Source organism: Amblyomma maculatum, chromosome 1 (assembly GCF_055883805.1).
Source record: "Amblyomma maculatum isolate TAMU_Amacu chromosome 1, ASM5588380v1, whole genome shotgun sequence".
Taxonomy (NCBI): domain Eukaryota; kingdom Metazoa; phylum Arthropoda; class Arachnida; order Ixodida; family Ixodidae; genus Amblyomma; species Amblyomma maculatum.
The window spans coordinates 154,594,340-154,622,311 of NC_139344.1; the positions used below are offsets into that span (position 1 = coordinate 154,594,340).

At 44.1% G+C, this 27,972-nt stretch overlaps 1 protein-coding gene across 1 annotated transcript in view; it reads left to right on the forward strand.

The window, feature by feature from the left end:
- Positions 1–5,247: 5,247 nt before the first annotated feature.
- LOC146204677 (uncharacterized) overlaps positions 5,248–27,972 on the forward strand; it is a 66,138-nt gene continuing 43,413 nt past the window's right edge. The window contains exons 1-2 of the mRNA XM_084589387.1: positions 5,248–6,313; positions 18,028–18,111. Coding sequence (XP_084445513.1) covers positions 5,335–6,313; positions 18,028–18,111 — 1,063 coding nt within the window. The 5' untranslated portion in view covers positions 5,248–5,334. The remainder of the gene's footprint in view (positions 6,314–18,027; positions 18,112–27,972) is intronic.

A 27,972-nucleotide genomic window follows, 5' to 3' on the forward strand; every position in this document is an offset into this window, starting at 1 on the left:
ATGTAGGATCGGCAATTTTTTTGGGGCCAATTGTTTCAGACTATAGCAAAAGGAGATAATCAACCCCTGCTCCATGGTTCAGTTTCCCTATGCCGCATTGGATATAAATCCAGTTCCGATGTTATGAGCTCCTGTGCAATGTGACATTTGTTCAGCTTATGTGTACAATTGAACCACTTATTGTTACCCCAACTTTAAACATCCCTGCGTATCGATGGCCTGTTGGATATATGTATATGATCATCTCCATTTGATGCAAGTGGCTGGATAAGCATTTTAATACTTCATTTCAAGGAGTACTCTGGCCTGAAATTCATAGCTTGACTCGCAGTACTATTAGAAGCTCAGCTTTTGACAAATTTGTGAATCACTGTCGTGATGCACGTAACCTAGCTAAAGCTCCAAACCTATTCACGTCCCAACCCATTGGCCCACAATTTTGATCCAGTGGTGCCTCTGTCACCAGCACTTTTATCTCTACTATTGCCTTAGCTGCAATGCAGTCACTGATGGCCAACCTCTCATTTGCATATAATTGGCACCCTCACCACCAAATGTCGACCTGGCTCCTTACACTGAGTAAAAAATGTGTACTTCTAGCTTACATCTCTGTGAATACAAAACAGTGCGTCCTCCATGTCAGCCTTGTGTTCCCTGCATTCTTGGTAATGCCAGGGCTTGTTTCTGTACTAAGGCACATCTTGTAACTGTTTGAAAAAGTGGCCATGATTCGATTAATTGGCTCGTAATGATCTTAATTTGTAGCCAGCATGATATTTTGGCAAAGGTAGCAACATATTTGAAAGAAAGAAACAGTTTATGCAGCTGCAAAGAGCTGCTAATGTTCAGCCAGCAGGTGACTATATGGCCTGTTTTGTAAGCTTTTCTTGTCACTCACATTTTGCCAGCATTGCAACATTAAAAACAGCTCCACTTAACCTACGACCATCATCACAGCAATTCCCACTCTCAAGCCTACTACTATGTCACAGATTGTAATGTCCTTCCACATTCACCTATATCCCTCACCTGCCGCTTCCTGCAATCTTGCCAGGCTGTGACTGTAATAACAAAGTAAAACACAAGACTATTTGCACCACGAACAATAATATATTCTCTTTATTTATATTCAGCTTACAAGCTTTCAAAGGTGTTGATTGCGGCAGTTGTAGGTATACAAAAATATGAATTGCATTGGAAGATTCACACTGAACACTGCATTATTCGAAATGAATAGTGTGAAAACAGACGGAGACAGGAGAAGACAACTGTAGTAAACTTATCATGGATAGAATTTTGGTCAGGATGGCACGAGTGATCAGATTTTGAATTCATTGAACATAACCTTTACAAGTAGTGAATTGCTAGAAATTCATATTCACTCATAATCTTTTGCCATCACTTTGCTTACTACCTTTAGACCTCCAAATCGAAGTATCACAAAGACTGTAGATGACTTGCATCTGCTTGCCTTCCCATCTGGTTCCATATGTGATAGGCAACTGATGTGCTGGAGAAAGAACAGCACATTGTAGCTGAATACTTGAATGTGCTTTCTGACATTCAAATAGAAATCACTATCAACATTCCACCACATGTCGACATTTTGGGCCTATAATTTGTGTCTGCATGCCTAGATTATGTCAATGCTTGTACCAAGAACGACCAGATATTTCTGCTTATGTATTATGGCGCAGTGATAAGACAGCGGATACGAGAAACTGTTGGTGGTCTTGTAGCCATATGTTCACATATTTACCTGTTTGGCCAATATAATTTCTCCCACATGTGAAAGGTATAGCCTCTGTCAAATGTTTAGAGTCCAGAGAGTTTGCTTTTAAGCCATATATTATGAGCTCTTTACCAATCGTGGAAGTACTAGCCATTGGAGAGGGTAGGACGAAAAATCTTCTTGCCTTCAGCAAGTTTGAAAATCTGGGAATGTATTACAAGCCACATAGTATTTGAAAATCTGGGAATGTATTACAAGCCACATAGTATGGCTCAGAAGTAGACCCCATGGGCTGTAAACTTTTGACAAAGGGTGTGCATTATGTGCAACACCTGTACATGAAAGGAAAGGTACCGCATGCTTAACCTGGCATCTCCTGCTGCTTACGCTTGGCAAACCTTGATCTTTAAATATTTGGCGACCTTTTCAGAAATGCTACCCAATTTGATGGGCACGAAGAGCACCACTTCCAGATAATACCCATGTCCTACATATTTTAGGCGATGCGACAGCCCATCAGTGTATGTCGCTACGCGTACGAGATCCTTAAAAAAGTAAAGATGAGCGAAAAACCAGAGAAAGATGCTGGGGGCTCCTCAAAAACAGAAAAAGAAATTTCCGTTCAATCCTGAGCAAATCTTGTCTGATCACTCTATTTTTCAGTGTAGCTTTTTGTTGCCACAGTATGCTGCTATCAACAAACCAGGAAGTAGATGTTGAGTTGTTGAAAGCAAGCTTGACTTGTTACAGCATTACAATTAGCTACCTTTCTTGAAAGCAGTGGAGATCACATTCACAGACGATATGTAGTGAGCCTCTGGGACAGACAACGCCTCATCAAACTCGTCAGGAAGCGGTACTTTGTCACCGAGGACATAGCCAGGGGTACCGGAGTAGATAACGGCGGTAAGGTGCAGAATCTCTGACCTTCACTGCCAATGAAATTAAGCAGGATAGCCTTCCATAGGTGTGCGGCTAGTGTAGAATCACTCGACACCACTATGCAGTTCCAGAATATCAGCTCCAATTACGCCTACTAACAGCTGGTGGACCAGAAGACGATGTGGACAGTGGTGGCAGCTACTAGAGACTTGCTATGCTCATGATGAATGTAATAAGGCCACGTCAATGTCCTTTAAACAGACACCTAGCTGTGTCCACAAAATGTTATAACAAAATTCAGGAAGAAACATGTACCTATAATGCAGCAACAAGGTGTTCAATATTTCTCTTTCACGCGCACGTGTGTGTGCATGCATCGCCTGTACTACTCCATCTTCATAAACTTCACAGCTTTCCTTGAGAATTATTTGCACACCAAAGTAGAAGTAATTGGAAATATTAGAAGCAAGCTCAGGCAGCTGGTCATTAGAGTTTCTCAGAGATAGATTTGAGCAACCTTTTATTCAACTTAACGATCTGTCGTCATTCTTCACAATGAGGTTTTCAAATATGAGATGATGTGCTTTCAGTATCCCATGATATTAATAATCAAGATGTGGCTGGATTGCAAATTGGCAGAGCAACTGTTGTTTGCGAGTTGGCATTGGAACCTAATTTCTACCAATCAAAATAAAACTGAATTGGTATGCTTTCATGATCCACTGAAACTTATCCCTATCACTAGTCTGCTTCTTCATTCTCTGCAGAGCAATAATAGTGCCTACTTTTTTTGTTTCATACCTTTCAAGCAGTCATCTGGATAATGCTTGTGACCAGCTGCCCCAATAGCTTGTTTGCTATATTCTATTAATGCATTCTACCTAATTAATGCAGGAAAAACAATAGTACATGCATTGGTGTACAGTGTGCTCCAATATGGAATTTGTTTTTACTTGTGCTCGTGCAACGAAGTTTATCATTTATTAATATCTATAATTTGTGCTCTGCTGTAGATATTTCAATTACCAACAATTACTGTCTTTTTGTACTCTCGTATACCTCGTTCACACTATTACACAAGAAAGTGTTATTCTTAAGTATTGGCAAAATAAGGAATTCTGCCTCCCTATATGTCCGTGCTCGAACAATCACAACCCCATGACTGTTTTATTTTGTCCACAGTGTGGACAAGATATGGCGAACCTGTCCATGCTTTCTATGTGCCAAGGGTTTTGAATTATTTGCCAACAAATGTTTTCTCTTGAAGCAGCCGGAAGTATGTGATGCCTGTTCTAAACTTGTGTGCTTTTTTTTTCTTTTTCTTTCTTCCTATTCCCTAGTTTTACTTTGCTTACAAATTGAGTGCGGCATATGCTCAGACTTCTCATGCTGTTGGACACTACCACAAGCCATTTGTGGAGGCCTGTATATGCCACCATAGCATTTCACAAACAAATAATTCAGTCATCAAAAAAATTACATCATATTATGAGCATTATGAGTTACTGTAACTACTCCCTATACAGATGTTTGTTTTGTGCAAAAGCTATATAGTTATATGACTGCGAACTCATTTTTGACCCTTTAAAGGTCAGCTTATTTCGCGCAGTGATTTACCGAGTATTCTTCATTCTGATAGTGCTTCAGTCTTTCTGGCAACCAGTCACACAATAAAAACAGAGTGCGCAAACGTTACGGTATCAACTGCCCATTACTAGTGTTCAAAGCTGAGCAGAATACCGCGACGAGTGAATTTTGAATGTAGAGGATGCCACTTATTACGTTGGAAGGTTCATAAGGTATGCAACAGAAACCACTTTACGTAAGTTCAAGCGCTCTTGATTTCAGTATGCGCATATGCTGTGAACCTTCACCACTGCGATTTGCGACCACCAAAAAAAGTTGGACGGCGGCATTCCTTACGCGAGGATTTTATGTCTCAAGAAGTTCCGAGTTTAGTGCCTCCTTCATATTGCGTTTAATCATTCACATGCCCACTCCCGAAAGCTGCCTGCCGTTACTGTAGTGTGATATGCGAAACTTCAGAATTCATGCACGGCACAATTCTGTTTATTTCTGACTCACACACTGCATTGACGCTTCCTTTAACCCATATTCCCTTTGCCCATAATATATAATGTGAATGGGGTATCTAGGTGTACTACTGCTCCATGCGTAACCTACGTTTCCTTCACTGTTATATGCATCGATGCATCGCAATTACCTTGATGCGTTGCACGCATATTCGTTACCCTGCAAGATGAGATCACAACAGGTTCAGGCCGTTCAGGCTGCCACGACCCAAGAACGAAATCGTACGCACAGCCCACATATTGGTCTGCATGCCCCTTTTCATGCAGAAGCCACTGCTAACAGCTGCTGGATGAGCGCTTAAAGTGCTCTAGAATATACTTTAGCTGTAGCAGCAGTAGCCGGTAGCTCGGCTTGGCTAGCTCGGCCGTCGCTTCGGCCGCATTAGCTAACCTTCAATTCCAAATAGTAAAGATATTTAACAAATATAGGCACTAAAAAAATAAAAGTATAAACAAAAAGAAATACATGCAGCTAAAATTGCCTAAGCTCTAAATGTTTGCTGTAATTCGTTATTTTATGACGTCAGCTGACGTCAAGCTCCGCCCATCGACTAAATACGTGAAAAAAACGGGTCCCGCCGTGCGGGAACATGGACAAACGACAAACGTTTCGTGCATAGTTTCGTGATGGGCACCAACATCAAGGGTGAGTCTCGGAAAGACGCGGCCACGGTTCAGACGTCGCGCGGCAGCTTCATCCAGCAAACCGAGACAATATGTCAGCTGATGTCGCAGTTTATGAAACATTTCACGACAGTTCATATGGAACGAAAGTACCTAGGTGACCAAGGTGAAGTCGCGATTTGCGTCACTTGTCACTCGGCTATGGAGACGCTTAAAGAAATTCGCAAGGGCATAAGAGGAAATCCGCACTGTCTGGAATTGGTGTTTAAAGATGAAGAGTTTTTGAAACTCCTTGTTAAGCTCTGTATGCTCGACTCGCCTGGATTGCCCCGTATCTGTTCTGCTACATGCGCACGAACGAGGGCATTCTATGAAGCAGGTGAGTACCGGAGTCTAAATGCCATTGTTAGTGTGCACGAAGACGGTGCCGGAAGGAAAATGTGGGAGGACATCTTGGGAAATGCGGTAGGAGCAATTAGACTGCCAACTTACATCATCAACATCCATGGTTCCCACTACCTGCCTGGTCGTCGGAGCTGTATGTGGCCCACAGCTGTGGCGACTAGGCATACATCTGATGCAGAAGCGCCAAGGGATACAGGTAAAACTCAGCCGAAGCTCCCCGAGTCGAACCTCCGGGATTGGAGTGTGGTCCGGTGCATAGATGCCCAGCATCTCTTAGTGTATCGCAGTGAAAACTGTAGTGGTAGAGAAGGTGCGAACTCTCTCAGCCGCATGTTGGCCGATTGTCACCGTGACAGCACACCGAGAGGGGACCGCCCCAAAGTGGGCGAAGTTCTGGGCCTGCTTACGTCCGCCGACTGCCTGCTGAGAGTGCTCGTTGTTGGCATCATCAATCTCAGAGCTGTGGTGTGGGCTGTGGATGAAGGCAGCTTCCTCAAAATTCCGTGGTGCAACTTGGTCGACCTGCTGCCATCATTCAGGTGCTTGCCGCCATCCATAGGCCTAGGTGTTATCACAGGCAAGTGCTTCCTTTTTTTTTTCGTGTGTTCCTAATTAAAATTTACGCGTGCATGTGTAGATAAATTGCAGACGTTGGTCAAAGTAAAGCTAACAGTGGTGCTTCTTTTGTAATTTAAATAGCATAGTGAGCTCTTAGCAAAAGTCTATTCATGCTTCACAGCCATGCATGCATACCCTCGCCTAAGATGATATAAAAGCATCTGAAGTTGACAATGCTAAATAGAATAAATATATACCAGTTCATTCCGTGTGATTAAAGTTGGTCTCTTTTCTTTTGCATAAATATGTAAATTCATTTTATTAGGAAGTGGAACAGTGTGTAGGGGCCCCAAAAGTAAAATGAGAAGGTGAGCAATTGTCGAATGTGGCAAAACAGCATGTCAGCGCATGCACAGCAAAAGCATAGCAAAGGGGCAAGAATGCATAGGCACATCAGGCTGACCTTTCTCGGATGTTCTGGTGCATGCCTTATTGTCAGCCAGAGCAGAGCCGTTGTGTTATGGCAATTCCTGGCGTCATGGTGCTTTCTGTCACGAATGCCACCGCTTTCAATCTGTGTGACTGCCATGGTTCGTGGTTAGATAGATTGGGTAAATGCTGTTGAAATCCATACTGCTGTTAGCATTGAATTGCCATGCCTGCATGCATTTTGAAGTCCATCTAGTATTGTTCTCACTTGTAAAGGACCACTCAGCAAGTCAAAGGTGCAGATCTTATGGCTACTGAGCTTCGCTATTTCTTGTAATCATCATTGACGTCATTGCCACTGCTATCCCAGCCAAAGTGCCTTGAGGAATCGCGTATTGCTTCTCCTGTGAAAATGTGCAGTGCTGATGCCTAAATTTAAGCGGCTTACTAAGTTGGAAATATTCTTCACTATAGTCGGGTATAACTAATAAAAAAGCAGGAGATGACCCTCGAAGGAGGCACATCAGCCAATGAGCTGTGTTGTGTCATTTAATGAAGGGCCAACTTCACAAAGCTGTTTTCAGGTGAAAACAAAAAGTTGAGGGGACAGATAAACTTCGCCTTAAGGATACGACATGGTTGCAGGTCCTCTCTAATTACACACATGCTGTCGTAAAATATCACTTCATGTGAAAGACCACCCAGCATAGGTATAGACAGACTACCACTTGTTCCCAAATAGTTCATATGTCTGGCTTGCTAACCAAAGAGTGTGGGTTCGAATTCCATTTAGAACTGGGAAATGTTTTTTAAACAAAATCAATTACTTTATGAAGTTAAACAATTTGAGAAGTGGTGCAACATTTAATTTGCACATGTCGTGTTTTAATCACTTTCATTTCATGTGTGACATAACATTTAACATGAGCGTTGTGGGGTATTTGAAACTCCCATGTAAGGTCATGTGGCTGTGACGTCATCACACTGTTAACCAATCAGTATTTATCGCTCACGGCCAGCTACACGGACAATGGCGACACTAGCTTTCCTGCGACACAAGACTGTTACGCTGTCACATAAAAATTCAGGTGATCAATGTGACCTCTGTGGCAGAGTAGCCAGTCACACATGGCATATTGTACAATGCCGTTGGTGACAAATAAGGAGGCTTGAAATTCACTGGAATAAACTCTTTGTTGGGCTGACTTGCACATTCAAAAGAACTAAGCAATTCGGCGGCAGCAGCAATAACAACCAGCGTGCTCGCTGGTTGTCAAACAAAGAATACTCGTCGCACCCATCAATGCTCAATTTAAAGGCGACGCAGAAACGTCTAGATAAAGCCGCAAACTGTGGCTAGCGCAACCTAGAACATTGCAGAAACATACGTGAGTGGCTGGAATCTTCGATACACATCTCGGCGCGTCTTTCGCGACAAAGAAACTGATAAAACTGCGTCTCGCGACAACGAGCATCAACAAACAAAGAATACAGAATTGATCTGTGCGCTATAATACACTGATAGCGGCTGTAAAAAATACAGATTTGAATGGTATGCAGCATTACTCTCCCCTTAAACAACATCTTCTCGATGTTCCAAAAAAATAAACAGAGAAAGCTGAACTTAAACATTAAAAGGTTTAAATATCACGAATTCTTTAACGCATGTAATATGGCTTCAGGCATACAACATGTATAACTTCAGGGCACATGCGTTGCCGTTGGAAGGCTGTCCATCGGGAATGACTTCATAGACCAGTTGTCTGACGCGGTGAAGGATTTTGTATGACCCGAAGTATCGACATAACTTTTCACTTAGTCCGCGACGGCAAATTGGTGTCCATGCCCAGACTTAGTCCCTGGCTTGTACTCTGCATCGTGTCATTGCAAGTTGTATCTTTGGTTGTCATTGTGTTGTTGATCTTTATTTTGCAACTGGGCGAGTCGTTGGGCTTCCTCTGCACACATTGCAGGCTGTCAGTGACGTCGAGGTGGTCTTCTTTTGTCACGTGCAGCAGCATCACATCAAGTGTCATGGGCTCTCTGCTGTACACAAGCTTGAACGGAGTTGCTCTGATTGTTTCCTGGATGGCCGTGTTTATACGCAAAGATCACGTACGGCAGGATGACATCCTAGGTCTTGTGTTCGGCGTCGAAATACATGGCGAGCATGTCAGCGATAGTTTTATTCAGACACTCTGTAAGTCCGTTTGTCTGCGGGTGATGGGCGGTCGTCCTCCGGTGGCTTGTCTGGCTGTACTCCAAGATGGCTTGAGTGAGCTCTGCCGTAAATGATGATCCCCTGACCATGATGAGCAGTTTGGGGATGCCATGTTGCAGGAGAATGCGTTCGACCTTGGCGACTTCTGCCGCAGTGCCATAAGACAGGGCTTTCGCTTTGGCGTAGCAGGTAAGGTAGTTAGTGGCTACGATGATCCACTTGCTACCCTCAGATGAAGTCTGAAAAGGGCTGAGCAGATCCATCCCAATTTATTAGAAGGGTTTGGTCGGGGACGAAATGGGGTTCAGTAGCCCAGCTGGTCTGATTGGGGGCATCTTGCGTCGCTGGCACTCATGGCACGTTTTCACGTAATGGCCAATGTCGGTAGGTAACTGTGGCCAGTAATACCTCTCTTGGATCTGATGTGACATTCGTGCCATCCCAAGGTGCCCTGCTGTCGGCTGATCGTGGAACGCCTGCAAAATTTTCTTTTGGAGTTTCTTAGGCAAGACAAGGAGGTATGTGATTTTGTTGGGTGCGAAATTCTTCTCCACAAGGAAGTTGTGCAATGCGAAGGATGACAGCTGACACCGGAAGACCATAGGATCTTGCCTTCTAGGTAATCCATCAGGTCTCTCAACAGAGGGTTCGAGCGCTGCTGCTGTGTAAAACTGGTGGTGCTTACCGGTCCCAAGAAGGCGGCATCATCATCTTCCTTCGGAGGCACGTCAACAGGGGCCCACAACAAGCAGTCTGCATCAGAATGCTTGCGACCAGACTTGTACACCACCGTGATGTCGAATTTTTGCAGGCGTAAGCTTCACTGTGCAAGGCGGTCGGAGGGGTCTTTCAAACTGGCAAGCCAGCAGAGCGCATCGTGATAGCTTACTGCCATGAACGGTCGACCGTGTAGGTACAGATGGAATTCCGACGTGGCCCAGATGATCGTGAGGCATTCTTTGTTGGTCATCGAATAATTAATTTCCGCTTTTGAAAGGGACCTGTAGCGTAAGCGATAACTTTTTCTACTCCGGCATTCCTCTGAACGAGGATGGCGCCTATAGCTACGCTGCTTGTGTCGGTATGAATTTCAGTCTCAGTGTTTTCATCAAAATAACTGAGGACAGGCGGGGACTGAAAGCGGCGCTTGAGTTCCTCGAAGGCTTCTGCTTGCGGTGCTTTTCACTCAAACGGTACATCTGCGTTTGAAAGCAGCATCAAAGGTTTGGCGAGACGCGATAAGGTCTTGAAGAATCATCGGTAATATGTGCACAGTCCGAGGAATCGGCGCACAGCTTTTTTATCACCTGGCTGGGGAAACTGCGCAATCGCTGCTGTTTTGTTTGGGTCTGGACGAACATCGTCCTTCCTTACGGGGATGTGGCCAAGGAACAACAGCTCCTCATAAGCGAAATGGCACTTCTCTGCTCTCAGTGTTAGCCCTGACGACTTGATTGTGTCGAGCACTGTGCAAAGCCTTTTCAGGTGGGCTTCAAAGGTCGAAGAGAAGACAATGACGTCGTCTAAGTTACTCGCTGGAACGTCGCGGATGCGGAGCAGAGTCCAAATGGCATTACCTTGAACTTGATGAGGCTGTCTGGTTTGATGAACACGGTCTTCTCGCGGTCTCTTTCATCGACATCAATTTGCCAGTAGCCGCTCTTGAAGTCCATCAAAGAGAAGTACCTTGCGTTGCAGAGCTGGTCCAGTGTGTTGTCGATGCGAGGGAGAGGGTAAACATCCTTTTTCGTTATGCTGTTCAAACGGCGATAATTGACGCAGAAATGAAGTGTCCCATCTTGTTCACCAGAACAACTGGTGCTGTCCAGGGGCTCCTTGACGACTGGATGACGTCATCACGAAGCATTTCATTGACTTGCTCGCGGATGGCTTGGTGTTCTCGCAGCAATATGCGGGCGTGTTAGTCTGTGACAACGTGGTGTTTTGCCAATGCAGTTTGTTGCACCTTCGACGCTGACAAAAAGCACTCGCTGGGGCTTTTAAGAAGAGTGTGGATCTGGTCTTGTCTGCACCGGGGTTGTGCTGGGTTGACGTCGAAAGTGGGCAGACTTCCTCGGGTGGGTGCATCGTCTGCGGGCTGGTCAGGTAAGGCGAAGACATCTTGGTGTCAGCTAGTGCATCGAGGAAAGCGATCGTCGTGCCTTTGTTAAAGTGCTGGTATTCTTTTGTGAAGTTCATCACCAGCATCTGAGCTTGTCCGCCCCGAAAATTGGCAATGCCTCTTGCAATTCCGCGACTTTGGTCCAAGAGCAGCTGCGTGTCTCCTTCGGCGGATTCAATGTCTATGCTACCCACGCAGACTACCACGCTTGATCGGAGCGGCACAGTCAATTCTTCGTCGAGGACGTTTAGAGCGACAGGTTGCATCGAAGTCATCGTTATAAGTAAGTAGTTGTCCGTCGAATGCGTGATGAGTTTTGATCAAAAATCGATGATCGTCCGATGTTCAGTGAGAAAATCCATACCCACGATAACGTCTCGCGAGCAGTTCTGTAGGACCACGAAGTTCGTAGGATAAGTGCGCCCATTTACTGTCACTCTTGCGGTGCATCGCCCGGCGGCGTAATAAGGTTACCACCAGCGGTGCGGATTAGCGGCCCACTGCAAGCGATCTTCACTTTCTTGAGCTGGGCAGCGAATGCTCCACTGGCGACAGAATAGTCGGTTCCAGTGTCCACTAAGGTGGTAAGCATACGACCATCGATAGCAACTTCGAGGTCACTTTTCGTGTCCTCATATTGCATGTTGGCTTCGGTGTTGGATCTCTACTTCGTCGTGTGCTGAGGTTGCGTCCAGGGCACACCGTTGTCACTTTGCTGGCCGGCGGCTTCAACTTGGAGTCTGACGGTGTTTTTGTCAATGATGCCGTCCTGGTTAGCGGCGGTGTCACTTTGAAGTCTAGGCGTGTGATCGTCGAGGGCGTCTTCATAAGGAATGTTGGCGTAATAGCTGCGTCATCATTACTTGTCGTCGTCGGCAGAGGATCTTCGTTTTTTCACCTTTCAGCAATCTCCCTTCCAAAGGTTGCTGTCGTCAGTTTCCCCTACAAACAAGGAATACAGAATTGATCTGTGCACTACAATCACACTGATAAGGCCGTATGCCAGCAGCTGTAACAAATACAGATTTGAATGGTATGCAGCACTACCGTATACATGTGTTCATTGCACCCAATGCATCTTTCACAGAACCTCTCACTCAGCATATATAGATATTCCAGAGTTTCGGAGTGGTTGGCCTGTCGTGGTTCTTGCTACCGAGGCACTGCAGTCAAAGTTTGAGTAGGTAGCTTGCATGTTGCGCCATGGCACCTGGCTTGGGGTGGTGACATCTCATGCCAGGGTTGTCTATATTGTCAAAAACGGCCGTCAAGCATGGTGGGATGACATCTTGTAACCCAGATTACGAGTGGCACACTCTGTATATATAGAAGCATGCTGAGGTAAAAGGAGAATTTTGCCGTATTACCCGACTACAAACCTTACGTGTTCTTTTTAGGGTGGGGGTCACAGCTTTGTAATTAAACCAAAAGGACATTTCTTAGCATGAAGTATCGTTTACTAACTCATTGTTTTACTGTGCAGCATTGCTTGAATCATGAGCATTGAGTTCAGAATGTGTGTGCAGGAAGTGTCCGTAGTACCTGTGTTTTTATGTTAAGTATAGACCAACACCGATCTGTGACGTAAGCAAGATGCGGTGGTACTGCTGTCACCAGGTTTGACCGACTGGGGGTGAAAGGAAGGCTTAGCGCCCATAGAAATACATGGAACCAAAATATTTCAAAGTGCTTTTTTGACTTCACAGTACGTCTGTGATGTCGTCATTCGGTGCAGAGTAACTATGAACATCATAGAACACATTTTGAAAGCGCCAAACCGACACTTCTTTAAATTGAGCTGCAGACTTGCATTGGTCAGACATCGAAGAACACTCTCGAGGCGAAGATGGGATGGAAAGTCCTTCAAGAAGATGACAGTATCGTCTAGATAGCAGAGGCATATCTGCCATTTCAGCCCCCGTAGGATGTCCGTCATGCGCTCAAAAGTGGCTGGAACGTTGCACAAACCGCATGGCATGACATTGCATTCATAGAGTCCGTCTAGTGGGATGAATGCGGTTTTCTGGCGGTCGTCCTCAGCCATTGGCACTTGCCGATAACCAGAGCGGAGGTCCAGTGAAGAAAAATATTCAGCTCCTTGCAGACAGTCAAGGGCATCGCACAATACGATGTAGAGGATAAACGTCCTTCCTAGTAACTTTGTTGTGGCGGCGATAGTCGACGCAGAATCGAATGGAGCTGTCTTTTTTCTTGACAAGCACGGCTGGGGATACCCAAGGGCTGTGAGAGGGCTGGATCACTGCACTCGAGCATATCACTCACTTGGTCATCGAAGATGCGGCGTTCGGCAGCTCAGACTCGGTAGGGGTGCTGGCGCAGGGGTCCATAGGCACCGGTGTCGATGTGGTGGCGTACCACGGTTGTGCGTCCCAGTGAAGTTTGGAGGGAGTCGAAGGAGGCGCTGTATCCTTGGAGCAAGGTGACAAGCTTGTCGCACTGGGTAGGGGGCAGAGAGGCGTCGATAGAAGTTGATAATGTGAGATAGAGTCGAGTCTGCGGCTTCAATAGGAGCAGTCAGGGTGTTAATATGAAGCGCTCTAGGGTCATCGAGAACAGTAGAGGGTAGGATCAATGACATCAACAGTACCATGCGATTCTCCATGAAGTAAAGTGGCGGGAAAAGGAAACGAATTGGCGACGTACAGAGCGCTATTACCACCAGAAATTTTGAGCACGGCATGCGGGAGCAGCACATATTTGCGATGCGCACAACGATCAGAAGGTGTGTACAGGACAGTAGCGTCAGCAAGGGCGGCACACGTGATAGGCACAAGGACAGATGAGTAAGCAGGGACATCGGTGTCGTCAGCGGCGAGGATAGGCGCCGCGGTAGCAGGAGTGGCTTCCACGATAGTGTCAAAAAGTGTCAACAAATCAATGTGAGCACGAGCATAGTCGATGATGGCGTGATGTTTAGACAAAAAGTCCGATCTGAGAATTACTTCATGAGAGGAGCGGGCGAGAACAATGAATTCAATGGTGTAAGAGATTTGGGAGAAAAGGAAAACTCGAAGATGAAGACGACAAAGTGGCGAAGACAAAGAAGCTCGCGTCCGCTCTGAGAAACACCGGCTTTGGCAGCTGTAACGTGTCAGTAAAACAATTGTAGTGCGAATTGCTTAATCCGCCTTGTTACACTTGGTAGAGGTGCCGCCTTTTCCCATCTTGGAGCTCCGTAGTTGCACCATAACCAGCTCCGCCACTATAACTGACACCACGGCTCAACCTGGCCCGCTTGTTCCCACCACCATCATCTGTTCAGGGCCAGCGTGGCAGCGAGATCCACCCATCTTCAGTGGCACGGATAACACAGACATGGAGGACTGGCTGCCCTGCTACGAATGAGTGAGTGCCTACAATAAGTGGGATGACAGCATTAAACTCACCAACGTATGATGAGCCGGGCAGTGCACACAGCCAGGGGTCGAATTTTTTCTGTGCTAGCTGTTCGCAGCGGAATATCTGGGAGCGTTGTCATCACTTTTTTGAGTTTTCGGCACAGATTGCGACTAATCACGGACACCTGAGCACCAGTGTCAACAAGGGCATCAACAGGAACACCTTCGACGAGAACTTCACTAATATTGACAGGGCTTGACAAGGTTGCTGAGGGCGCAGTTCTTGCCTCCAGAACTGCGACGCCTAGTTTTCCGTCATAAGGGATGATGTGCGTCGGGTCATAAAAGAGCGGGACCGGCGTCGAGGAGATGGCGACCAGTGGGCTTACGAGTTGGAACGAGTCGGAGAGTGAGGTGAAGACTGACGACGTGAGACTGGGTTGGAGACAGGTTCGTCGTACATTGTCACTGGCACGTAGGCGTAAAGATGGGATAGACGTGCACGGCACCGCTGGGCCACATGGCCAGCAACACCGCAGACATAGCAAATGAGGCGGTTATCTTGGGTGCGCCATGGATTCATAGTGTGCGGACCGGTGCAAGAACGAGCAGGCTGAGCAGGTGGGCCCTGAGGTACGGGCAGCCGCCTAGGAAAGTTGAGGCCCGGTGTCGCCTATGTAAACATAGCGGGTGGAAGTGGTGGCCTGCTCGCAATTTCGGCATAAGTTGATGGAGCGGCGATCATAGGCAGTGGGTTGCTGGCTGGCAGGATCTCGGCAACCTGCTCCTGGATGACTCGTTGCAATGGGGACGACAGAGATTGTGTGGCAGGGCGGCAGGTAACCAAAGACAACTGTCGAGCCACCTCTTCCCGTACAAACTTCTGAATTTGCTGGAGAAGCACTGCATGATCTTGAGGCGAGGTGGGAAGATCCAGAGTCGAAACGGCGTCTTCCGAGCAAATGCTACGGCACGCTATTAGACGCTGTTTTCGGAGCTCATCATACCTTGACAAAAAGAGATGACATCAGAAATGGTTTGGGGATTCTTAGCGGTCAACATCAGATATGCGTCATCGTCAATCCCCTTGAGGACGTGCTTGAACTTTTCTTCCTCAGTCATTGATGGATTAAGGCACTTACATAGGTCAACAACATCCTGAATGTAGCTGGTAAAGTTTTCGCCTTTTTGCCGAGTCCGGGAACGCAACCGTTGTTCGGCGCGAAGTTTCCGAACAGCGGGATGGCCGAAAAACTCGGTGAGGCTAGTTTTGAAGACCGTCCAGGTAGAAATATCAGCTTCATGGTTTCGAAACCTCAAGTTTGCGACGTCAGACAAATAGAAGATGACGTTGGTGAGTTTAATGCTGTCATCCCACTTATTGTAGGCACTCACTCATTCGTAGGAGGGCAGCCAGTCCTCCACGTCTGTGTTATCCGTGCCACTGAAGATGGGTGGATCTCGCTGCCGCGCTGGCCCTGAACAGATGATGGTGTTGAGAACAAGCGGGCCAGGTTGAGCCGTGGTGTCAGTTATAGTGGCGGAGCTGGTTATGGTGCGACTACGGAGCTCGAAGATGGGAAAAGGCGGCACCTCTGCCAAGTGTAAAGAGGCAGATTAAGCAATTCGCACTACAACTGTTTTGCTGACGCGTTACAGCTGCCAAAGCCGGCATTTCTCAGAGCGGGCGCGAGCTTCTTCGTCTTCACCACTTTGTCGTCTTCATCTTCATCTTCGCATTTTCCTCTTCTCCCAAATCCTACTATCAGTCCTACAAAACCATCAAAGAACTAGTGCTCAGCCATGTCAGCTGCCAGGTACCACATTCCAGCACCATGCCCAGTATTTTTCGCTCACAACGCCGGCGCTGATGGCAGATTTTTTGCCATAACACCCCCTTCAACGCTATCGCGTTACCACTCTCTGGGTTGCATTCTGTCAAGCGCCACAAAACGCATAGGGTGAGCACATGAAGGCTTCTTGACTGGAAAAATGCCGTGAGCCTCTGAAATGATTTTTCCAGGAATTCCACAGGAACAGACTCTTCACTAATGAGAAACTATTCACAACTGAACAGGGTTTCAGCCATCAGAAAATGGAATCCTTGCTGCATCAGTAGAAAAAAGAAAAATCAATGGTTGTGGTCGATTCGTCACTCACAATGGATACCAGCGTCTGTCATGGATTTGGCCGGAGTGGCATTCATCAGGAAAGATTCCCCTGGTTTTTGTGGGTCACGGTATCGAGGTGAATAGCCGAAACTATGTACGCGACATCCTGGAAAATTTGGTGCGACCCTCTAGCCATTTTCACTTCAGTGGTCAGAGTTAGACATTCCAACATGATTCTGCACCCACTCACAAGGTGAAAGTCGTGCAGGTGTGGTGCCGTGCAGTTTCCTGACTTCATCTCTTCCTAGAAATGGCCTCCATACTCGCCTGATTTGAACCTGATTGACTAGGTCGGCGCTTGAGAGTAAGGCCTGCGACAAGCCTCACAACAATTTGTGCATAACTAGGAGTTGTGCACCACTCTAGTTTGATAAATTTCAGGACTGCTATTAAGGACGTCCTTCTGTGAAGCGGCCCACCCCTCGTAAAACCCCCTACTTGGGGGAACTTGAGGTATAAATAAATAATATTAAATAAATTTGGAGTGTCCAAAGCGCTCCTTTCTGAAGGCCTGGGAGAAAGTTGCATGGCTGACACATTTCCAAAGTGTGTAAGGTCAAGGCCAGAGGTAGAATTTTCAAGCTGTAGCTATTTTGCTGTTTTCCTTAGTGTTCATATAAAGTGTAGCAATTTGCTACATTTCATGTCTATATCTCTATCCCGGGCAAGGACTTTCTCTGCACTCAGTAAGTTGAATTGTCAACACGGTTAGGATCGAACTGCATTGTAGATTGCCTATAAAATGTGGAAAAACTTGAGTGTTTATCTCTTCATGCTTAAAAATTAAAGGTGCCGCAAAAGAGTGTGGCTGCAGAGCACTGGGAAACAGATGGTGGGGTGGGGGGGGGGGATAAGTCAGCTGTCAGTCAGCACGAGAGGCCAATGAAATTCTCTGGGCCTTACACCTTCGTAGCACGAATGTGCCTTGGCATGCATAGAGAGGAGATTGGCCGTGCGACGAGGTATGAACTGGCCATGGTTTGAATTTTTATATTCTGACATAGTGGGCCTGACTAATATGTATTTTGCAAACACCCGTACATACTGTGCTTATTTATTAAAAATGTGTAAACCTTCTCAGGAGCTATTCAATATGGCTAATGCAGCACATAGAGGTAGTTGAAATTTTTCTTGTGATGCAAGACTGAGTACATTCATTGTAACAGAAATGAGCTGTTTCTAAATCCCATTGCTGCACTTTGGAGGGTGCTATAATGGAGAAGTTTGAACACATTTTGGCCACATGTGCCTAAAATGTGCACTGCAATCTGACTGCATGGGCATCATTGCCTTTTCTTTCTTTATTTCTTTATTTTTTATTATTTTTTTTTCCATTTAAACGCGGCGACCACTACCGAAATCAAGCTTCTAGTCTGGTACGTGACACCAGAATGCTGTAGGCACTGAGTCATTGCATTTCCCACATTTCAGGTGTTAAGGCAGCACCATTTCTGGGCCTTCTGAGGGAATGCATCGAGACATTTCATGCTCTGACTGACCTCTGTGATAAGAATGGTAAGCCTTGTGGTCTACTTGTAAATACTATGCCAGATATTTGTAAGATAAGCTTTGAATTTGTGTGCTGTGTGCATACTTCATTGTGTCAATAGTAGAGTGTAACACCCTGCTCTGCAACATCCAGATACCTTTATTATGCCTAATCTTTGCACAATTTTGGTGTATCGCATCTGTGTACTAATGTGTAGAACAGCTCAAAAGGATGAACAAAAGGGCAGGAACAGTGCCTTTTGCAGTGCTGCCATTTAGGCAAAGGTTACTGGCCTAAACATAGTAGCAGTCATTCTGATCGGTGTCTGCATCAGCAGGTATGTATATATTCACCTGTGAAACTTTGTATACTGCAATGGACTGCTTGGGGAACTGTGCAGCACAACACTGTCAACCCCAAACTTAGAGTATCCACATTTGCTTTAGTTTGGCATCTATGCTGCTTGGCTTATATCTAGGGGTTGGAGCTTTCGGTTTCTATTTTTTGAAAATTTGGCAGTTTTTTTCAGTTTATTTCAGAGTGCAGTTTTCTTTTTTTTTTCTTCCCCAGAAAACATTATTTGTGTGTTGAATTCTTATCTGGTGACATAATAAGTATTCCTGTGTGGTTAAGTCACGAAGAGTTTATCCTAAATTATATTTAACTTTATTTGGCAAATTGACAGTCAATATATACTAGCAATTAGTGCAAAAATGATTGCACTTTCAGCTTTGCTTTTTGCTTGTGGGAGGAAGTGCCATTGCTGCTAAAAAGAAGTAGCAGAAGTAGGATGATGGAACTGTCAGACAAAAATATAAGTGCATTACTTATAAAACTTGGTTGACATGTTATCGTTGAATTGTTTATTTTGGTTGAGCCAAAGTGTGGAGTATCATGTGGTGTGCGTGTTAACAGCAACAAAGGAACTTCCCCTGAACCATCACAGTTACAAGAAAAGCTCACCTTTTCAGGACTTTTATGCATGGTTTCACATTAGTATTCTTGCATGTGGCGAAGAGAACCTATTTAACCAAATAATTTCCCTTATTACAGCAAAAAAAGAAAAGAGAGGCAGTTTGGTAGCAGATGGCAAAGATGCAGAGCCTTCTGGCCTGCATTGTGTAAAATAACAGTGAAATACCTCCAAGTTTCAAACTGTGAATATAAAGGTGCCGCCATCTCTTATGCCCCTGCCAACAGTGATGTTGCATTTGGAGAAATTTCCAATTGCAGGTAATTTCAGGAGTGAGGTTTGGCAAAATCAAACCTTGATTATTGTCCAGGGAATGTTAGGAATTGAAATTTTCTCGCTTTTGCAGATTACTTGATTTTCTGAACATCTGCAGGAGAAAGAATCCATGAATAGGGATTGTTGAGTCTATTTAAGGGATTTTCAGTTGCAGCAAGGGACATCATTGTGTCTGTGCTTCATTTCCTTTTACTTTGCGTAACTCCTACTGAATAGCCGCAGTGTGCATGTCATAATACCAGCGTGCACAGAATTAAAAAAAAAAAAAAAAAATTGAGTCCAGCCCTTAGTTAGGTGTTTCCACTTAAGATCGAACAAAGGATGGTCAGTCGACCTTTTATATTTCTTTCAAATGTTTAAATATTGTTGCCTAATGACTAGAAAGAAAAGATCTCCAATTGATTTTGCTGCCAAAAAATCTTTTGAGACACAGGGAATTTAAAATGACGAGGAGGTGGAGTGATGCACTTATCTTTGCTGTTCTGGCCAACTTTGGTTATGAATTACACAAAATATGTTAATGTTAGCTGAAAATTGTCTGACTAAATATACACGTTTTTATTTGTATTCACTTAATTTTGCTTTCCTGCGTAGAGTAGTTGTTTTTATAAAATTTCTCAAAATCGGCCCAGGAAACAAAATTTTACCTTTTTATTTCAAGAAAGGCTTATGGCAGAGCAACAATAATTTCACACTATGTTCTCAGCATAGTTATCTATCAAAGAGCAAAAGCTTATATTTATGTAATGTTTCAATAGAAAGATACAATCGTGCTAATTTCAAGAAAACGATGAACAATGAAAACTTCTGAGGACAGTTAATGAAAACACCATTTTTTATATTTTTTAAACTTTGTCCATCTATCCTCCTCAACATCGACTTTCAAAATCATTAAAAACATGTTGCATAATTTTGTTGCACTAGTAATTACGGCCACTTCAATAAAGCCCTTGTGCAAGGCATAGGCACCATGTAGATCTGAAGATTCTACGGCATTTGTCAATCGCCCACGGTTTTTAAATTTTGGCATAATATTCTAAGAGAGAGAAATGTATTTACAAAAGATGATTAAGGATATATACATTGAGAGCCAGGCAATGAGGGCCTAGCGTTTGGCGCACTTCTCTTCTCTTTCCACAAACGAGCACGCCACTTCGTCTTCATCATGTAACAATATTGCATCTAGTCATTTTTTGTCTCAACATTGCAAATTGGCTATGACAGACACAGCAGTGAAGGACTCGGAATCAGTTTTGTACGCGTAGAGATCCTGATGCGCTGCGGCATCTGGTAGCACACAGACATTTTTCGCAATCACCTTCACCATGAGGCGAATTAACAGAATGACGATAAAGTTCAATGAGCAAGCAATATATTCCAAATAATTTTTAGTGAAATGGAAAAATTGTGAACGGCATGGAGAACTGCCTTATCAAATCAGTGTTTCTGGGCTGCATTCGTTTATTCGAAAGATGCGACAGCGCACATTATTTTCATTCCTGGACACAGTTTCTTTCATGCAGTCCCGGCTACGCGAGCCGACATGAAGTGTGAACAGCAGATCGAAAGTGTGGCAAAAGGCCCAGCTTAGGCCGTCTAGATGCAGCCATCTGAGATAGGTGCGAGCATCCGATTACCAATTTCTATTTTTTTTTTTGCATTCAATACCTTGCTTTGCCATTGGAGCGCCATTTTCATGCTTTCCACTGATTGCATCTGGTGTAGCAGTTTCTCATGCAGCAGAGGCTGTCGCCAGCGCTTGTGAAGGGATGCTCAACGCTCCCCGATAGTGCTGTCATCTCGTTTTCTTCACTCCCATGTTATTGGCGTTTGCTTGCGGTGTCAACAAAGTGTGGATAGAATAGTGAAGCTCTAGTGCATGTGCGTTGAACAGCTACCAGAGAAGTGCTACTGCTTCGAACTCTGTCGGTGCCGAGACGCGAAAACGAGCTCTTGCTGCGCCGCCTCTTAAAATGAACGTCTGGGGTAAGCATACCCCTGCACTCTTGGCCGCTCCAGTGACCATATCATCTCAAAATTAACATCCCCAGTTCTGTCAACATCTTTTCTGTGCATCTGGGCATTTTTTGAAGAACCTGAAATCCAATCCTGCTTGTATTTTATATGCTTGGCGGGCAAAAAGTCTGACCTACAGCAATTTCTAATTCTTGTGCAAGGGTCTTATTGTACTGGCCGTAATTACTAGTGCATAAATATTATGCAATATGTTCTTAATAATAGTGAAAGCTGACCTGAAAAAGAATACCTAGACAAAGTTTAAAAAATGCCGTCTTTTTTAATTGTCCTCAGAAAGTTTTATTGATATGGTAAAGATTGCGAAAAACGTCTGTGTGCTGCCCGAGGCCGCAGCGCATCAGGAATTCTACGCGTACATAACTGATTCCAAATCATTCACTACTGTGTCTGTCATAACTGATTTGCAACTTTGAGACAAATAATGACTAGATGCAATATTGTTACGTGTAGAGAACGATGAGGACGAAGTGGCGCACTCGTTTGCGGAAGGAGAAGAGAAGTGCGTTGAACGCTAGGCTCTCATTGCCAGGCTCCTTGACTGTCTTTTAATGCATAATATTTTTAATCCTCTTCTCTAAACACAATTCTCACTGTTACAATATTATGCCAAAATTTAAAAATCGTGGGCGATTCACAAATGCTGTAGAATCTTCATATCTGCGTGGGGCTTGCACAAGGGCTTTAATAAAGTGGCCGTAATTACTCGTGAAACAAAATTATGCAACATGTTTTTAATGATTTTGAAAGTTGGTGTAGAGGAGGATAGATGGACAAAGTTTAAAAAATATGAAAAATTGGGTTTTTTCATTTACTGTCCTCAGAAGTTTTCATTGTTTGTCGTTTTTTTGAAATTACCACTATCGTATCTCTCTATTGAAACATTATATAAATATAAACTTTTGCTGTTTGATAGGTAACTATGCTGAAAACAGTGTGGAATCATTGTTCCTCTGCCATAAGCGTTTTTCGAAGTAAAGGCCTGCGAAGTGGATAAAGTTTTGTTTCCTGGACCTTATTTTGAGAAATTTGATATAAACATTTACTGTATGCAGGAAAGCAAAAATTCAGTGAATACAAATAAAAACATGCATATATTTAGTCAGACAATTTTCAGCTATCTAACATTAACATATTTTGCGTAATTCATAACCAAAGTTGGTCAAAACAGCAAAGAAGGTATGCACAGCACTCCACCTCTTCTTCATTATTAATTCTCTGTGCCTCGAAAAAATTTTTAACAGCAAAACCGATTGGAGATCTCTTCTTTCCAGTCATCAGGCAACAATATATAAAATTTTGAAATAAATATAAAAGGTCGACCGACCATCCTTTGTTCGACCAAGTAGAAACACCTAACTAAGGGTTGAACTCAGATTCTTTTTTTTTTTTTTAAATTCTGTGCACGCTGTGCACTTGCACACTGCGGTTATTCAGTAGGAGTGCGTAAGAGCACCAACATGGCAATTTAAAATTTACTGAATGTGGCACAGAATTTCGGCAGAAAATTGCTGCATTTTATCAGATGTTGAGTGCACAATACATGAGTTAAATGCCTTTAGAAACCATCTGAAGGCTAAAAATTTACTGCACTTTATTAAAATGAATACATGCTCATTTAAATTGAGCAAACAATTCCTAAGGGCCCCCTGAAGTTCTTGCGAACAGGGTTTCATTGCATTATATTTATGGCATTCACTTGCAGAGGTGCCATACACACTGAGAGGAAAAATGAAGCACGCATGCTAAGGTGACACTATTTTTCGAGTAATTGGTTATAAAGTTGAATTAACGTGCATAATGAAACATTTCATATGCTCCGGCCAAATTCCTGTCTTTCATGTGTATTGTGAATGCCTCTACAGTGAAGACAACGAATTTACCCATACCCCAGTGGCTGAGTTTGTTGCTTTGCAACTAAAGCACATAGCACAGGCGCCATTGCCTTCCGCATGTGCCACTGAGCTGCGGTGCATGTGGGGCTCTCTAGTCGACACCGTGCGGGAAAATCTAAACTCTGCAGTAGCCACAGTAACCGTTACACCAATGCAAAGAAAAAAATTTGCAGGGGCATGAATGGCTGATCATTTGCACAAGCGGCACTGGCCTTGGCTGCTGGGAAAAGAACAAAGCTATAGGCACAACAATCTCCTTGTTCCAGCCCAGTGGCAGCACTGTGAGCTGTAACAGAAAGCTGTGCTGAGATGGGAGCTAACTCTTGAGAACTCTTTGAGCAATAAGCATAAACACACTGATGAAGCCAGCAGATGCAGCCTGCTGTTTTGCAACATTCCAGTGAGGAACTGCTGAAATGACATAAACTTCAGTAAATGCTTGCCAGAACTTCCTTTATCCCTGCTTTGAATAGGAATATGCATTGTGCAGAACAAAGATTTTGATCGCACGGGAGGCAGTAGCAGCAGTTGACTCTCTGCAGCTATACGTTGCGTCTCTCTCAGAGATCGCCACAAAGCGTACCATGAACATTGGTATGATAAGGTTGGCTGAAGTTGTGCATTCGATCCTGAGAACTGTCTAGACGAAAATTTACTTTTTTCATGAAGTATCTCTTCATTGCATGAGATATAAAGTTCCTTTTTTTGAGCATTCTCAGTTTGCCCTATTGCTTGTGACAGGGTGCGTGACCTTTGTAAAGAAGGATTTTAGACGCCCTGAGCACTTTCTTATAAAGGCATTCGACTGTAAGGAAAACACCTGATTAAAGATCGGAATTTGTATTGGCTGATTCATTAAACACTGCTGACAATGTATATGATAACAAGACAGAAAAAGGGACAGTGGTCTTTAGTTGCTAAAAGTAATGGAGAACTCAGAATCACTCAAGCCAGGTGAGGTCTGTGTGCTCATTGTACTCCCCACTTGCTGTTAAGTCCAACTTTACGCCCACTGCATTCTGTCCTTTCTCATGCCTCTTGTATGTATGAAGCGTGCCATTTGCATCTGTGGATGTGAGGGAGCACCAAGAGGCTTGCCACTTCATGTTCGCAAAAGTGATCGTGAAGTACTCATAAACTATGGCCTTAGGTGTATTTGCAAAATATTAAGCATGCAAAGAATTATTTGCTTGCAGTATCTACAGCAAACAAGCTCGCATTGTAGCATTTGATGGTCCATGTTCTTTGATATGTGATGAAACATCTGTACTTGCCTGGATTTTCTGTAGTTAAGGAGAAACTGCTATTGATTATGAGTACAGTTTCTGCAGACGAGAGCCAAGCAGGGGCTCTGACGGGCTGCTCCGCCTGCCAGACGAGGAAGCAGCCGAAAACCCGGGTTATTTGATCGGTGGATTGTGTGCCTGTTTTGAAGATTACTGTTGCATTTTTATGGTATTTTAGTTCAAAGAGCAATGGTTCTTCCTTTTTACTTTAATTTCAGCGAGCAGATGAAAACAGCATCTTGGCCCACACCTGCTGAGCCAAGTGGCCCGTTACTTCTTCAGTCAGTAGTTGGCGCAGCCTGACACAGTACCTGTGGGCAATGCCAGTTTTTATTGTGTGATAGGGTATTGGGCTCGATCAGCTAAAAAGCTGCTGCCATAATTCAGAATTGAGTACCATAACCCATAAATTTGTCGTCATTGAGATTCGAACCTAGGCACTCTGCATGACAAGTAGGCACGCAATGCATAAGCCACGAAAGATAGTTGGTACCAAGCATGTTAAAGGGGCGCCTAGTGAGCACGCTGTGGTGTGTTACACTACCGTATGTTTGAGATGTGCACTGATGTTACAGTAAAAATAGCTTTAAATAAATAAAATAATGAAAAGTTGGTGTTAAAGAAGCTATCATGTCTGCTCTTAAGGCGAAGCTTAAGCATCCTCTTCAATACAGAAAATTCAGGCAAGTGTCTATGTTAAGGTACTTCTCCTGTAACATAGACCCTAATATTCCCCTTCACTCGTGACGCTCATTCTGAATAGGACAATGGCTAGTGCAAAGGAACCTTTTAAAGTTCAGTACCCAAATACAGAAATCTCTGTACTTGTAGGTGTTCTTGCTCTCGGGTGGCAAACCCTGACCTGCTTCTTACTTGGTACTCTTTTGTTGTGTGTAGTCATTTGAATACACTGTTGTTGTCTTTTATTGTGATTTTGATAAAACCATGTTTTGTTAGACCTTGTTTCTTAATTTACGTTTTGTGCATTTCTTTTTTCAAGAGCTTTACTCTGTGTGGCAACTCTAGGAAATGCCACACTTTCGAGAATGTTTAGGCATTTAAACAAGCTGAGAAGCGAATAATATAAAACCATAACACAGGGGTGGAAGTGCTGCTCCAATTGCTCCATTCTGCTCCATCCTGCTCTAAAATGCAATATTGCTCCAAAACTGCTCCAAACTGGCTGCCTCGAGGTTTTGCCATCAAATTTAGCAGAAAACGGGAACAATGCCACAGCACTGGGGGCAAAGATATAACCTATATTGCACTGGCTTAATACAAATAAAATTTTTGTAAAGGAGGAAAGCATGGAGCATAATAAATATTTGCTTGTAAGCAAATTTAGTATGAGCCACTGGCGATTGGAGGGAATTAACTGCGAAAAAAAATGCACTGTGCATGTGATGTAGCACCTCTTCCCAGCCTTTTGAATTATTGGTGGAGAGAGATGCGAGAGTAGCAAGCGAAGAGATAGCGCAAACTACTTTGAGCTGCTAGGAAAGTTGTACAACTGCAAAAATTGCATGAGTTATTCTAATGGTCCTGCTGTAAGAAGACTTCACCATTGAGCCTCTTTGCCAATGACAAGCTTGTCAGGCTTACGGCAGATAAAATCATACTTGAAGCATTATGCATTGGTATGCCAAAGGTGTGAATCACTAGGAAGCTTCTCAAGAGTGTTGGAAAGCCATGCCAAGGTGTTAAAAATGAGCCCCAAGTATGCTGAAGAAAAGAATGATGAACTATTGGCAGAGGGCAGTGAAGTAATAAAAGCTGAAAGATGAAAAGCTGCCCTTCAGTGCCATCTATCGTTCCTTAAGGCACTGCACTACTGACGAGTGCTCACGAAATTATCAGTACAGACATAAGATCGGAAAGGATATGCACAAGATAGAGAGCGCAAATGTCGTGCCCATTAATCTGAACTCTGAATTAATGGCACTGCTTGAGCGCATTGAAGTGGTAGACTCGACGTTTGAAGTCAAAATAGGCAAACGCTTTAGGGTCAGAGTAAGTGCTCAGTTATGAAGCGCACTAGTAAGCATTCCGTTTGCTGCTAGTCTGTTTGAAGTTCTCGCTAAGGTCAGCCTGTGTTATATATCATTACATGCTTTGGCTGTTTGTCTTGTCAGAGATGAATGCGAAGTTGAAAAGACATTGAACTTGCATAAAAAGGAATCAGATAACAGATTTTGTATTTCAGGAAGAGAAAACTGCAATTATCAAAGATGTTTGACCTTAGAATTTTGCTGCAAATCATAATTCAAATGCTCCAAAACACTCGTTTTGCTACTTCAAAACTGCTCCGCAGCTGCTCCAAAATAGCTTTATTACTGCTTCCAAAGCTTCTCCAAAATTCTCGAGTCTGCTTCCACCCCTGATGACACAAAAAGGGCCATAAATGTACACTAATTATGTAACTGTACATTGGAAAATGCTCCTTATTTTTTTGTTCATGTTTGTAAGACTTAATTGCCTTTCACTCAGTTTGTCATGTTCGCCTCATTGTACCAGCAACAAAAGTTGAGGCATGCTACTGGGCAGAACACTGTTGCATATTTGTGACCTGAACATAGCCTAATATAGAGGTTATCTGAACATGTATGAAATTCAAGTACTTTTTTTTTTTGCATTGTTGATGCATCCCGCTGAAGCATCGATCATTTGCGGTCAGGCTGTTTCTTTAGATCGTCAGACCAGAGTGATTCTGTTCACTAGTGAAGTGACTACTTCAAAGCGCCAACAATGCACTTTCAATAAAAACAGCGGGAGAGTTTGAAGCGAGTGAAGGAGATTCTGAAGCACATTTCAAATCCTCCTTACTGGGCAACTGTGTGTGGCCTATTGTTGAATGCCTTTATCGTCCACTACGGTGCACTTAAGGGGTCTCTGAAAGGGTGGGCTCAAAAAATGCCGACGAAATGCTTTCATTATGTAAAGTAAATGCCACTGAGCTTGTAATACAGGTACAAGTCGTCAAAAGCGAGCTGATAGTGTTTACTATAAAGGTTGTATATAGTTGTCCTTAATGTCTTCTTAAACGCTTATAGTTTGCAGCTATGTGTTTGGCAGAGCCGTATATCCCCTTTGGGAGAGTTCGGTGGTTCATTTATCGCGCCGCCAGTCTGGATACCATTGCAACGGCATCTGGCAACATAGTGCCGACGCCATTTTGTGCTGAGACTTCTGTATGGTGGCTAGCTCCATATTTTGCGCCGATACTCCTCTATGGTGGCTAGCTCCTTGCAGTGCTGTGCTTGTATACTTCATCTCACAAGATATCTGCAGCACTGCGAAAGGCAGACACCCTGGTCCAATCAGGATCACGCGCACTACAATAGGCAATTGAGCTCCTACGCGCATTTCACCCCCCAAATTGGCGGGGGTGACAGTAGGAGCACAATTCTCTATTATAGTGCGCAG